General features: G+C 37.6%; 1 protein-coding gene across 2 annotated transcripts in view; it reads left to right on the top strand.

Moving 5' to 3' along the window:
• polrmt (polymerase (RNA) mitochondrial (DNA directed)) overlaps positions 1-15,278 on the top strand; it is a 78,934-nt gene that overhangs the window by 34,120 nt on the left and 29,536 nt on the right. For both annotated transcript variants that reach the window (XM_038280778.1, XM_038280780.1), the window contains 6 exons: positions 374-1,159; positions 1,408-1,530; positions 2,210-2,332; positions 3,405-3,584; positions 5,780-5,866; positions 9,860-9,973. In XM_038280778.1, the coding sequence (XP_038136706.1) occupies positions 374-1,159; positions 1,408-1,530; positions 2,210-2,332; positions 3,405-3,584; positions 5,780-5,866; positions 9,860-9,973 (1,413 nt within the window). The remainder of the gene's footprint in view (positions 1-373; positions 1,160-1,407; positions 1,531-2,209; positions 2,333-3,404; positions 3,585-5,779; positions 5,867-9,859; positions 9,974-15,278) is intronic.

Raw genomic sequence — 15,278 nt, 5'->3', positions numbered from 1 at the left:
TGGAACGTTTCTAGTATCTAGTAGTACAAAATGGAATTTCTTGAGATTAGTTTTAAGTTTTTTTTTTTTTTTACAATTGATCAGCAGGGTTTTACTTAAAATTAAACCTATTTGGGCTGTTTTGTTTCTTACTTGGTCTGTAAAAGTATGAAGTTAGTAGAAGTATGTAGAATGTAATTTATTGAAGTCTTTACAAATATATAATTAGTAGGTGGAAATTCTGTGACAAGGGAAACAGTTTGATCAAAATTTTTAGTAAAGTAAAGCTGATTTTTAAATCCTTACATCTGTTAATAAATCTGCTTAAATATACATCATACAAACACATCAGTTCGGAGTCTGTCTGTATTCTGATAATGATTTTTCCCTTCAGGTTGGCTTTATCAAGCCCCACCCCATCTTGACACAGATGCAACAGGAAGCCATGGAGACCACGCTGACCTTTGACTCGTCCGTGATGCCGATGCTGTGCCCTCAGGTGCCGTGGACGTCAGTGAAGTTCGGAGCCTACCTCCTCACCCCCGCCAAGCTGATGCGTTCAGTAGATGGGGCCATGCAGCATGAGCAACTGCTGGAGAAGTGTCCGAATCTTCACCCTGTTTTTGACTCGCTCAACCAGCTTGGTAACTGTGCCTGGAAGATCAACAAACCAATCCTGGACATCATCATCTCCATTTTCAACGATCGGGGGAGCGATAAGCTGGACATCCCTCCACCTCTCTCAGAAGCCCCTAAAATACCCCATTTTAACGCTCATGACCCTACTTTCACAGCCAGTGAGAAAGCCCACATGAAACGAGAGGTGATCAATGCCAAGAAGAAGTGCAGCGAAATGCACAGCCTGCGAATGGATGCCCTCTATAAACTCTCCATTGCGCACCACATGCGGGATGAGCTGTTCTGGTTTCCCCACAACATGGACTTCAGGGGACGAACGTACCCTTGTCCTCCATACTTTAACCACCTAGGAAGTGATGTCACCCGGGCGATGCTCGTGTTCGCTGAGGGGAAGCCTCTGGGTCCTAAGGGTCTGGACTGGCTAAAGATTCACTTGGTTAACTTGACAGGGTTGAAGAAGAGAAGCTCTCTACAAGGACGTCTGGAATACGCTAATAGCATCATGGACGACATTCTGGACTCTGCAGACAACCCTCTCAATGTTAGTCTGCCTTCATTTCTTGATCGATATTAGCATTAAGGGTTACGTTATAGTTTTCTTACTAAAAATGACGAACTGCTAACATTCCCCCAAAATGTCTGGAAATGCAGGTTAAACTCATCCCTAAAACTGAGTTAAGTCCTGGAAGTTAAAGAGTTTAAATGCAAAAATATAAGTTCAAGAAGTTACCAATATTTTCTGTTGGTTTTTATCTAAACAGTCTCTTGTGCATTTTTTGTCACTTTTAGGGTACAAAATGGTGGATGGAAGCCGATGAACCTTGGCAGGCGCTAGGCTGCTGCATGGAGATAGCAAACGCAGTGAGGTCACCCGATCCAACCAAGTTCATCTCCCACTTTCCTGTTCACCAGGTACTGTGAAATATTTAACTTTTTAAAGATTTCTGCAGCATTTCCCAGTAGTGTTCTGGAACATTGTAGTTTAAAGAGTACATTTAAAGATCCTCTCTGAGAGGTTTTAGTTGCTTTAATAATCCGATATTCGCAGACTTCTCAATAAAGAAATTGGGAAAGACATAAATGTATTAAAAAGAGCACACATTTATTGTACGAAAAATAATATTCAGGCACCCACTTTAGAGAGTGAAACTGAACTTAGATCTGTCACATACAGAATAAAGGCTTTTAAGCCTTAATTTAATGTAATTTCTAGAATGATGGCTTACAAATGATAAAGCCACAAAATTCATTATCTCTTAAGATAAGAGTATAACAGCACCTCAATTTATAAAATTTGTGTTTTAACTGATTAACATTATGTTATGGCTACATTATGGCATACACCATCATGGGAAAGACTGATGATTTGACAGATGTCCAGAAGATGCTCACTGACAGCTTCCACAGGTCATTGTTAGTGTTGTTAGTGTTAGTCGACCATTCTTAGAAAGGTGTGTTAGAGTAGGTGTACCAGCAAAATCCATTTAAGAATTTGAATTTTTACCAACTATTCTTACACTGTTTTCTCTTTTTTTGCCATCTCTAGTCAGTCCTCCACAGGCTTTTTTACTGATTCTCTGTATTTTTTCAGGATGGTTCCTGCAACGGTCTCCAGCACTATGCAGCTCTTGGCAGAGATGTTATTGGTGCAACTTCAGTGAACCTCATGCCCTGCGAGGTGCCCCAGGATGTGTACAGCGGTGTAGCGCAGCAGGTAGGCACGGCTGGGCTTTTTGTGTGGTTTAGCACAAGTTATTTCTATCCTTTAAACTACAAAAACTTGCTGCGACACAACATGAAATTGCTATTGCGAGGCATGCTACAGTTTGTCAGCGGTAATTATTCCTATGACTCACTAAGTCCCGTAGTGAGAGATAACCGGATCGTGGAGAATATTTAACCATTTCTTTTTTTTTTAGCTCTTGCATTTAAAAGTGCTATGATTATCATGCTGTTTATCAAAGCAGAGAAAGGGAAGAAACTGTTTCTTTTCAGGTTTTATGGTTTGTTTGCGTGTGTATAAAAGCATCCAGGTTGTAGACACGTTTCAAAATGGTCCCATTTGTGATGTACTTGCGATTCAGAACAGCAGGATTCAAGCTGATGTAAGAAGACTCTGCTTCTCCATTTTGGCTCCGACTTTGACCTCAAACTCTATGCTGTAGACCTTGGATAGCTGCAGGACTCTGCCTCAGTGGGCTTTGCCTTCTTCTGGGCTTTTGCGTTAGTAGTAGATTCTGGATGGAATAAATTTTGAAACAGTAAATGGCCAAAATGTAAAAAAATGTCTATCCCTTATTCATAAACCCAAGCTTGTGGGCAATAACCGTGGCATTTTAGACTTAAAATGAGTGCAAATGACGCAAGTTTCTTAACAGATTAATCAAATTATCAGCCCTAAGCATCTCAGATGGTAGGATTTGTTTCATAAGAAACCACTTTAGCTTGGCTTGAGTATTTCCTTAACATAACATTGGTAGAGAGTGGCGAGAATTTTAGCCTGATCTCATCAAAGGCCATTTCTTAGGGCTTTTTCACATTTTAGATGTGTGAATTTGGGGAATCTCTGGGTAATAAGATGCATCTTTCCTGTACCGTACTAAATCCTAATAAATTCCAGTAAAACTCATAATTGTAATGAGAAAAAAGGAAATATTCCAAAGGTGTGGATCTTTTTCAAGGCCCCCTTTAGGCAGATGTCTTTTAAAACAAAAATGTATCACTGAACTAAACAAGCTAATAATGTTTTTTTTTTTTTTCCTTTTTCACCCTCCTGTTTCATTCAGGTGGAAGAGTTGCGAGCTCGGGATGCAGCAAAGGGCCTGAAGATTGCTCAGGTTCTGGAGGGTTTCATCAGCCGGAAAGTGGTCAAACAGACTGTGATGACTGTGGTGTACGGAGTCACACGGTATGGGGGCCGCCTGCAGATAGAGAAGAGGCTAAAGGAGATTGATGAGTTTCCCAAGGTACAGTGGTGGGTGGTAATAAATTAATGAAAATCTGTTGTGTTTTTAGCATTAATTCAACTTGATATTTACGAGCAGCAATTTAAACATATTACTTCCTGTTTTTTCCTTTTACAAACAGAATATTACTGCAACTTTAAATATTTTTGTTCTTTTCTTCTCAGAAAATGTAAGTGAAATGCAGTCAAAGTAACTAATGTAATTAATTTGAGGCCAGTAGTTAATTATCTAGACTTACTGCATTTAAAATCAAAACCTATATTTGTGACAACAGACCAAGTTTTTCAATTTCCTCAAAATGTTGTTAACAATTAAAACAATAGATTAGAAAAATGTCTATTATTATGATGATGGTAATGTACAGCCATGTCTACCTCAATTTGAGTTTTTAAAAGCTATACATATTCAGATTCATTAACTTTCAAAAGTCTGGTGAGAAACTGGTTTCTTTACTCTCAATATACTTCTAAATTCTATGACTGTATTGGAGAAAATGAGATACTTCTATATACTTACAGATCAGGGTTCAACCATTCTGTGCCACTCCTTACAGTGCCTGCATATTAATGGAGATGTGATCTTTATTGCTTTAAGTTTTATTTCTTGACATAAAAGGTTTTTCCCAATACTTTCAATCTAAAAGTTCCATAATTATCCAAACATCAATAAAGTAGAATGATTAAATTCAAAGTATTCTGGCTTATAAACACTGACACATTTTTTTATTTTGTTTTTATTTTGCCTCATTGTCATTCACAGATCCTCAATGCCTTCAAATTATAGATATGTGTTCTTTAGCTTTACTGTTATCTGCTTTATTATATATCTCTGTGTTTAAACAACACTGCCTTTGGCTCTTTGCTTCCAGTAAGTGATCAAACATGTGGGGGGTGGAGCAATACAAAGCTAGCAGGTCATTTGCATTTGGAAACCTAATATTTACTAGTCTAAACAATATTTTAAATGGCATATATGTACACTATAGATTTTACACTGCCTTTAGTTTTTCACATGTAATTTTTTTGGACTTAACTACCGGTAATCAAAAGTGAACTTATTTATGTCCCAGCTGTTATTAAACCTTAAGATGGTTTAAAGAAGCATAGATTTATGCGCCAAGTGACATTATTTGAAGTGTGTGCAACAATCTGAACATTTTTTATTGATCACAATACTTTGTGAATATCCCTATTTAAAATAAATGAATCTGTATTGGGGATAGTTTTGTTTGTTTTACTGTTCTTTGTGTATATATATATGTATATTATTATTTTTATTATTTTTTTTTGTCAGGGAGTGCAGATGAAAATTTAGCTCTGGGAGCTTAAATCTAGTACTTTGCTTTGATATTTAATGCTCCTATACATGCCTCAAGTTCGGTAAACTGTACAAAGTAAACAAATAAATAGAGTTTAATTTAATAGGCTTCTAAGAAAGTGTTTGTTTTAAGGGTGATAAATGATTGTAGTGAAGAAAATCTTTATTATTGTTGAAATGGTGTATGGACAAAATATTAATGGTTGCAGATCATTGTCCAATGGTTTAACGATTCGATTCATACCAACTTCAAACCATATAATGAACTTTTGTTTGTTTACGTTATCATCTGACTAATATTACCAAAGTAATTTAGAAATATATTGATTTCAGCTTATGTACACTACAGCTATTTATGTTTTCCAATTTTTTCCTTTGTTACTATTTTTTGGTCATAAAGGATTTGATGATTGTATCTGTACCTGCGTAGGATAATGGTAATCTACCAGGCATTTAATCCAGATTATCTATTATATTTCCAAATACATTTTCAAAACACATAAAGGAATTTACACATTTCATACAGAGGGCAGCAGAACTATGTCTTTCAGCACCTAACCAACTCAATGTTTTATGACTTCCACTAAAGTCCTGCACTGGTTTTAACTGAGATTTCGGTGGAGCTATAATTGTGACCGATTATGATGGGGATGTGCTTCGAGCATAAGATTGCACCTACTGTGGAGGAGATCATGTTCCTGTAATATGAGGATAATTACAATCCACAGTCCTGCAGTTTATATCCCTTATTTCCATCACACATTGGATTTACATCATTAGGTTGGACAGTAAATGCAACTAAGAGTTAAAAGAAATGTTTTTATTTTATTTAGAAGTAACACAATTAAGAGCATAATGATGTTTTTCTATATCTCAAGGACCATGTGTGGGATGCATCCCATTACCTTGTGCGCCTGGTGTTCAGTGGTCTAAAGGAGATGTTTACAGGAACTAGAGAGATTCAGGTGAGCCGATATTGTTGTTTACACTATGAATGGTGGCATCTAGCCTCTTTATTCCTTTTTATGTTACAGCATGCATTTAATATTTTTTTAATTCTCCCTAACAGAAAAAGGCAATACACACAACTACTTGTTATGGATCTTTAAGGTCCTGAGGGTCACAGGTTGACTGTATTGTGGATCAGGCTTGCTGTAGCACAAATTTATCCTCAATGAGATTGACATAGGTTTTCTTTTTTTTTCAATTGTTTATTTATTGGATTTTCATTTTGTTATTCTAACACAACATTCTGAACACATAGGTAAGCTGAGAGGGAAAAAATAAATAATTACAAATATTAAGGGTGTATACGTAGGTTGGGAGTAGGGGTGGGTATCGCCAAAGAAGTCACGATTCGATTCAAATCACGATTCACAGGCCACGATGCGATTCTATCACGATGCATCACGATACTTGAATTATTGCGATGCATTGCAATATTTTGTCCTCCATGTTTTGTTTTGGAATGACTCTGCACAGTATCCCGCGGCCGGAAATGCTTGTGACACAAGGCAGCGTGCGTCAACACATTTGCAGCCACATCTACTGGACTGGAAGTGGTATTACACTTGTTTTTGGCTGATGTTCGCCAACCATTCATGCAATTTTATTTATTCATTTTTTTAAATTAATAATCGATTCTTGGCATCAAGAATCGATGCAGTAGATCACGAAAATTAGAATCACGATGCATCATCATCACGATTATTTTGCACACCCCTAGTTGGGAGGCAGAGAAACTAAATAAGTTAAATATAGCAAAAAAAACAAAAACAGAACAACAACAACAAAATAAAGAAACAAAATATTAAAAATAAACATATACAATAAAATAAGTCACGTGTATCATTGTTATCAATGTTATTAAAAAAAAAAAAAAGGACAGGTAAGCACAATTACAAATCATGTGTTAGGTCAAGATGGGGTATCACATAGAAGGAAGTCAGGTGATGATCAAGGGTTCCAATGTTTGAGCAAAAATATCTCCTTTACCTTTCAAGTGGTAAGTATAGTGCTCCAGTTGCATTGTGTCATTCATTACTGTTTTAAATAAATGAATTGTAGGTGCTGTGGCTAGGGTTGTCACGATGCTAAACTTTTCAAGTCGATACCGATACAAAGTAAAATATTCGATACTCGATACCATTTTTGATACCACAAGGATAAAAACAAAGACTCCAAAATTCAACAGAAATTTTCTTTAATAATATAAATACAATAAACAATAAGAACAATATTTTGAGGTTGTATGCTGTGCACAATATTAAGCAAGATTGATAAAAAACTTACAAAATTAAAATTAGGTGTTCCTTCCTTGGCTATGCTTTGCACACATAACAGCCAAACTAGTTAAGAAACAAAAATAATTCTCAGCAGCTGCACCTGTTACAAAAGAAAAGTGTGAAACTGAAAAATGCGTAGAATTATTCAATCACACAGTGTTCTGAAAGTGCATTGTCCTCTATTCTGCACTTTAGGTGCCACTGGCAGTATCGATACTTTTTTGAAAATCGATACTTTTGACAACCCTAGCTGTGGCTTGATTCCAGTTGAGGAGTATACATTTTTTAGCTACATAAGCAATTATACCAATCCTTTTATTAGAGATCAGGTCTAGAGTGTTATCTGAATCTCTACCAAAGAGATAGACATAGGTTTTTGTTTATAGGGTTTTTCCTGCCGTTATAGACCAGTTGTTCTTCAGATTAACCCAGTTCAAAGAGCTCCATGTTCCTCAGCAGAACATGGATGGTCAGGAATTACTCTACAGTTGGCTGGGATCGTTCAAGGGAATTCTGCTTCCTGCCATAAACATCATTAGGGTCAATACTTTGCAAAAATGCCTTTAGAAATAATTATATGTGTGGATAGTTGGTTAAGTTTTTTATCTATGTTGCCCTGTGGTCGTCGACCACTGAAGATGGGCACCAGGTCCCCCATGATTCTGGTTAGACAAGCGTGTGTAGAAAAGGAAGCAAGAATGTATATTTGGACAGTTAACTTTCAGTTGCTACATCTTAATGACCTAATTTAGGTCTTAGCTGGTTTTTAATTACATTTTAGGATCTTGATTTCTTTGTTAGACCTGTTTAAAACTCTTGACAGCAGACTACATCCTAGTGGTTAGGGCATAGAGTTTGGAATCCTGAGGTTCTGAGTTCGAGCCCAACACCCACAGACTGCCACTCTAGGTCTCTGAGCAAAACCCTTAACCCCACACTGCTCCCCGGGCTCCCCACGATGGCAGCCCACTGCTCCCCAAAGGGAAAGGTTAATGCAGAGGTACATTTCTCCAATGTGAGAAAAATAAAGTTCAATTATTATTATTATTACCAGATTGTTTTGAATATTTGAATTGATGATAAATTAATGAATTAAACAAAACATTTTTTGATTTAAGAGGATTCATCAGTCAAATGGTCTGATAATGGATTCCGCTTATTTTCCTTAAACTGCATTGGAACTAAAATAAAGAAAAGAAAAATACTTCACAATTTTTTTTGCTTTATTAGAATGCAAATTTATGCTACAAAGATATGCTTTAATGCTAAGATAGGGTTAATCTTAATTCCTTCATGTACTCAGGGATTAAAGTATTCCGGCCCCAGGCTGAATTTCCTATCGTAGCGATTGGTCATGTATAAAAAAAACAATATCACTCGAAAATAAATTGACGGTAAATAAATAAAAAAAGACAATTGAAATCCCCCTTGTGTTTGTCAGCCAATGATAGCAAAGGAGTGCTCTGAAAGCAACAGTATCAGCCAAACAGAAGAAGAAGGGTGCGGGTCTTACGAAAACGTGTACCTCCTCCTCTCGTTTCTCGCTCAAGTTGCCAGATAGATTGTGATACAGTGCTGAAGTTCTACATGGAAAGTCACATTGCGTCGTTTACGGCTCCATTCAACAGAGAGATCTGTTAAAAGTAAAAAAAAATAATAATTACATGAAACTTTGTGTTTGTAGAGAAGGACGATAGAGAGAACGTAATTGCATGGAGTCGGCACAATGCAGTTCACGAACTCCGGCATGCTTTAATCCCTGTGTACTGTTTATTTTAAACCTTCTTCCTCTGTTTTTATCTCTTATGTTGGAAAGTGTAGTTGTTCAACCCAGTTTGAGAACCCCCCACCACCACCACACCAAACTTTGGAGCTGACATTCTGCCAGTGTGGATGTGTGTCTGTTACACCTGCTGCTGATTTAGGTCACATCCTCTGGTGTTTCATTGACAGATGTTATCTTAACTAGGCGCAGAGATGTGATCAATCCTCGATGCAATCATCTCTGACCTCTGCTGCAATCTTTCCTAACTCTTCTGGTCATTTCTGTCAAGCAGTGATCTGATTGTTTGTCCTCATCCTGACTCTGTGTATTTATGCTTTTACTTTAGTGTCTTTGCTTCAGTATGAGTCTTTTGCAGATTAATGGTGTTGCTTTGGGTCCAAGTTCTGCCGCTAGTTTCTAGGACAAAATATCTGTGAGTGTTTGTGTGTCTCTAAGGCAGTAATGCTTCCTTTTTTGGTAAACTGTGTCAGACACTTATGCAGACAGGGTTTTTGCAGGTTTTATTGTGAGCAACAGCTTTTTACCTGTTCCACAACAAGGCCACAGCAATTGCTGACCTGTCTTTTACCCAGAGCAACAGAATTAAAGATGAGATCCCAAGATAATTTTTTGATGTAGCTGGCCGAAGTTTCTGGATTCTGTGGTTTGAGATGTACCAGAGGATCTATTTATGGGTCTGATTTATTAAATTTTGATCCGACAGACCATGAAAGCTTTATCTCAGTGAACTCAGTCATTTGAACATGTCCACATACACAAACATCCACTTGCCAGCATGGACATGGCCATATGTGCATAGCAAATATTTAACTGATGCTGCAAGTCTTCTGCATTTGCTCATCAGTATGTGTCCTTTCTTTCCCGCTGTCGGTGTCCCGCTGTTGCAGGACTGGCTCACAGAAAGTGCCAGGCTCATCTCCAAGTCTGGCCACACTGTGGAGTGGGTGACACCCCTGGGTTTACCGATCGTTCAGCCTTACCACCGCACACGCAGCCAAGTGGTGAGTCTCATCATTAGACTTATTGTTTTCATTAAAAGGCAGAGCTTTCACTTAAAAACACATAAAAATACTCAGACATTTAGTTTAAACAGCTACTTTTCCTTGTAAAACTATTTAAATATCTTTATAATATCCTGCTAAAACTTTACTGTCAAACTGTGTTTATACTGAGATGAAATCACACATATGTGGGCTCTATTCTCCAAGGAAAACTGTTTTACTAGAATTTAATTAATGGGCATCAGAGCGAGGAGAATGAACACACATGCACCACCACTTTTTATGCTTGAATCAATAAATATATATCATTTTAAAACAAAACATGAAAAACAGTGGTATGATTTTTTTCATGGCGCTGTAAAAGCCAGTTTATATTTGTCTACCTTTGCTTGAGTTTTCCACTTGACCTTTCATATTTCCTTTAATTTTGTCTCTATTTTCACATTTCCTAATGAAGTCATAACTGACCTTTTCATAAAAGACAGGTTTTTGCATGTAATAAATCTGAAATCGGAAATGGGGCCTGTTTACACAGTTGTAGTCTTTTCGCTTCACTCTGTGTACTCCGACGTCGAGAATCAAGAATCCACCTTTCGTATTCCATTTTCAGAGTTTTTTAAAGTGTTTAACAGAGACGTTAGCACCTCGACGTCGGAGTACACAGAGTGAAGCGAAAAGACTACAACTGTGTAAACAGGCCCCATTTCCGTTTCCGGTGGCAGGGGAATATTGACTATTCCAACAGAACTCAATGGGATTTACAAAATGCTAAATAAAACACTACAGGAACGTTTTTTCTTTACAAAACTTTTTTTGGAACGTCATTGAACAGCGCTGACGACCCGGTGAGTAGCATATTTAAAAAAAAGAACGTTTAAGGTTGTTTTAAGGACATTATCGGACATGCACTATGGAAGCCGTTCTGAAGCAGCCAGGGGTGGATTCTAAATGAGCCAAAAAGCAGAGACAGGACCAATTGTCAAAATTTTGGTGTCGATCATTCGATTTCATCCTGGACACTACAGAAAATGGGCTAAAAGTGTTAAAAACCGGAATTCTCCTTTAAAAGAACTCAGGCTTTGAGCACTTTTACAGTCTTCTGGGAGTTTGTGCAGGTAAGTACAGCATAGGAACCAAATGCTGCTTCTCCATGTTTGGTTCTAGTTCTGGATGTACAGTTTAGACTTGAACTAGAAGACCTGAGTGGTCTGGGTTGTTAATACACTGACAACAAATCTTAAAGGAATAGTACACCCAAAACATGATTAGCCTTCATTTTCTACTCACCCCCATGCTGAACAACACTCTGGAGTACTTTTTTGATATCTCAAATGCATCTGGAGATCTGGGAGGCTTCTTGCTGTCTGCTGACATTCAAATAATGGAGGTCTATGGTGCCCGAGGCAGAAAGGTCCATAAAAGTCCACAAAAAACGTGTCAATATTCCTCCATGCTGCTCGTCCAATGTATTCCAAGTGTCCTGAGTGGGTAGCGTCCAGAATTTACTCGAAACAAAGTCATTTAGAATGTTTTTAGAGCATAAACAGTAGTGTATAGGATTTCCTGAAAGCGCGCACATGCGCGTTCACGACGCTACGGAAGCCGGCAGACCAAACCAGCGCATTCAACTCGGCAAAGAACTCATGCTCTTCCTCAACACTGAAGTCCTCAGACATTTTTCTTTCGTTGTTTCTTTCTTTGCACAGGTAAACGGCACATTTCTTCTTCTACACTTGCATTATTTGCAGAGCAGACGCTGAATGCGCACTTTCATCTGGTTTGGTCTGCCGGCTTCCGTAGGCTCGTGAACGCGCATGTGCGCGCTTTCAGGAAATCCTATACACTACTGTTTATGCTCTAAAAACATTCTAAATGACTTTGTTTCGAGTAAATTCTGGATGCTACCCACTCAGGACACTTGGAATACATTGGACGACCAGTATGGAGGAATATTGACACGTTTTTTGTAGACTTTTATGGACCTTTCTGCCTCGGGCGCTGGGCACCTCCATTATTTGAATGTCAGCAGAAAGCAAGAAGCCTCCCAGATCTCCAGATGCATTTGAGATATCAAAAAAGTACTCCAGAGTGTTGTTCAGCATAGGGGTGAGTAGAAAATGAAGGCTAATCATGTTTTGGGTGTACTATTCCTTTAAGGTTCCGGTCTGAGTCCATCATGACACCAAGATTTGAGCCAAAATCACTGGTTTCTAGCTGTAGTAGCTGAAGCTAAGAGCTAATTATGGATCTCTTCTCCTTTAGTCTGAAGATTTTTACCTCTGTTTTGCTTTTATTCAATTGGGGTTAATGATGGCATAGCCATGTATTGAACTGTTCTAGGAGCTAGCCAACACTCTGTTGGGTTCATAGGCACCTGGTGACATTGTGATGTAAAGCTGTGTGTCATCTGGGGAGCATGTTGATGTTGAATAGGCAGGGGCCCCAAAATGGAGCCTTGAGGAATCCCACATGGGATTTTTCTGGTTTCTTATGTAAAGTTCCCAACTGACATAGAAGTCCCTCTTCTTCAGGTAGGATATAAACCAGTCCATTGCAGTACCAGAAAGGCCAACCCAGTTTTCCAGATGCTCCAATAAAATCAAGTTATCAACATTATCAAAAGCTGCACCGAGATCCAATAATATAAGCACTGTGGTTATTCCAGAGTCTGAATTTATACAGATGTCAATGAACACCTTAGTCAGGGCCATCTCTGTACTGTGGTTGGGATGGAAAGCAGACTAAACTAAACCTTTTGTTAGTCAATGTGGACTTCTGCAAATTTTGGTTCTTTTGTTAGGTTGATTTTACAGCATTGCCCTCTGTGTTAGTAGGTGGATCTCCATCAGCTTTTCTAATGTGCATTTTGAAATATCCCATCAGAAAAGCCTGATGGAAACTGAAAAATTGGAAAAGAACTGCCTTTTTACGTATGTTTGAAGTGTGTTTTTGCTTTTATGAAAAAATAAGATCTACAGTATATCAATCTCACTGCTCCCAAATTACAACTGAGATCTTTTTTATGATGGGCAAAAAGTCTTCCAGAAGACTTCACATTCAGGTGCCTAATCTGTACTCAAAGTTAATGTAAGAACGACTTCCCTGATTGCAACACATTCATTAAAACGTTCCTCCATTACTGATCAGTGCTAGATTTCACCCGCTACTTCCTGTTTATTACAGTTATGCATAACTTAATATGGACAACGAAATAGGACCGCAATACGCTTTGCAGTTTGTTAATTTGTTCCAAACCAAATAGAAACATCACAAATTTGCATTTTCCTTTTTTTTTTGGGTGCTCTTAAAATTCGCATTTCACTTTAATAGAAACATGGCTACTGTTCCTAAGGGAATCTTTTTATTCATTGTGGGCATTATGGGCACCTCATATATTTTATGATTGACTTAAAAATTTTTTGGCTCAGATTAGTTAAAACCAGGACAAAACTGGCTTTTTCTAAAGCTTAATGAAACCAAACAAGAGGCAACTTAAGGAAGGGGATTAACCAAGTATTGGAGATAGTTTATGTTAATACAATATTTGATCCTGTTTGGATAATTAAAATTTATTTAGGTTATTTTTTGTAAAGTCATTTCAACCTGCAAAAGGGACCAAGTTAAGTATTGCTCCAAACTCCTTACTACATTAAATTAATTTCAATGGTGAAATAATTAACCTTTTTATCAAAACATAACATCTGTTTTCTTAGTCTTTTTTTTTTCTTTTTCTTTTTTATTGGCTAGTTGTCTTAGGCTTTCCAGAACTAATTTGGAAAGCCTAAGTTGTTTTTTTTTTTTTTTTTTTTGTTGCGCCACTGATGGTGTATTCTGATTACTTCAAGTGGTACAACGTGAATGGACCACAGCATTGGATGTTTGTTTGTTGCTATGGAGATTCTGACAGTAACACATCTTAGAGATGACATGATGACTGCAAGCCAGTACGTCTGCAGATAAAATGGCCTTGTGCATGCCATACAAATAGGAATTGTTCATGTCTATATAGCTGAGGATCCTCTTAACTTCCTGACTCTCAATGAAGTGAAGGAAGGACGCAGACATGTTTCTGATCAGACAAGTCACTGATGGGCTTTCTCAGTATTCAACCTGCTCTTTTAGTCTAACATCAAGCATAGGGTTGCCTTAGACAGGAGATGTCACCTCAGAAGCAGGTGCAAAACATTTATAGTGACAGAAACTATCTTCTCTGAGTATTTCTCTCTCTCAATGTTTGTAGATATTTGTAGATAGATTAGATTAGGTCAGATTTCCCTAATCTGACCTGTTTCTTTTAAGAGGACAAGAAAGGAGATAAACTGAGATTTATTTACTCTTCAAGGCCTAAAAATAAATAATAAGAATAAACAATTACCTTAAACAAGGATTTACAGATAACTTTCATGATCCCCTGCAATAATTCGCTAATCCAGTTGCATCACTCGCAACAAAAATGAAACCATCCTGTAGAAAGGTCACCTTTGCCAAGCGTAGCTGGATTAAATGTAATCTCCCAGCGTCCTCTCCATATCTAAAATACAAAGCCACTGTGTTCCTGTGGGTTATTATTAATTAGATTATATATGGAAGACTAGAATGGAGAATAATGTGTAGAAAAACAGAACGTAAGATGAAGCCAGCTAATGTTGCGTCCCACACTTGCATTCATTTGTAGAGAAATGCTGGGGAATCAGAAAAAGTTATCTAAGCAAAAGAGACAATGAGCAGAATTCAAAGAGGACTGGAAGATACTAATCCAATCAGAGGTCATTTTGGTTAATTTGGGTCATAATCAATTTATTTTTTTTACACTCTACACTCTACCCAGTGAGGGTACAGCGTAATCTTGTTCTCTGTGGACGGTAACTCGAGGGATTCGTCAGATGGATTGGCTGGATTTGACCGGATTTGTGAGTCTATGGTGTGACTAAAAGCTTTTCATCTAATGTCCTCTGTGTGAAAAAAAATTAGGCTCCTTTGAGTTTCACTGATCACTGAGTCAAACATTTCCTATCAAATACACTATAAAGCAGGGCAATACAGCAGCTCATGGTGACCTGTAACACTTTGAAAACTATTATGCCTTTAATGAATAATTTGGCTAAATAGCGTTACAAGTCCTCTAACGTACTAAACATTCTTCTACCAGTATTGAACGGATTGTATGAGATAAATCTGAAAAAATGTCTTGAAAATATCTTGACCTGGCAGCAACACAATTAACTGCCTGACATAAAAATTCTGCTCAGCGGGAAAGTCTTCAATTTAAACAATTTTGTACCTAGTATCAAGCATCATATATTGC

Source organism: Cyprinodon tularosa, unplaced genomic scaffold (genome assembly GCF_016077235.1).
Source record: "Cyprinodon tularosa strain WSP-4 unplaced genomic scaffold, ASM1607723v1 ctg164, whole genome shotgun sequence".
Lineage (NCBI taxonomy): Eukaryota > Metazoa > Chordata > Actinopteri > Cyprinodontiformes > Cyprinodontidae > Cyprinodon > Cyprinodon tularosa.
The sequence above is the reverse complement of the archived record's forward strand: the minus strand, read 5'-3'. Positions and strand labels throughout refer to the sequence as shown.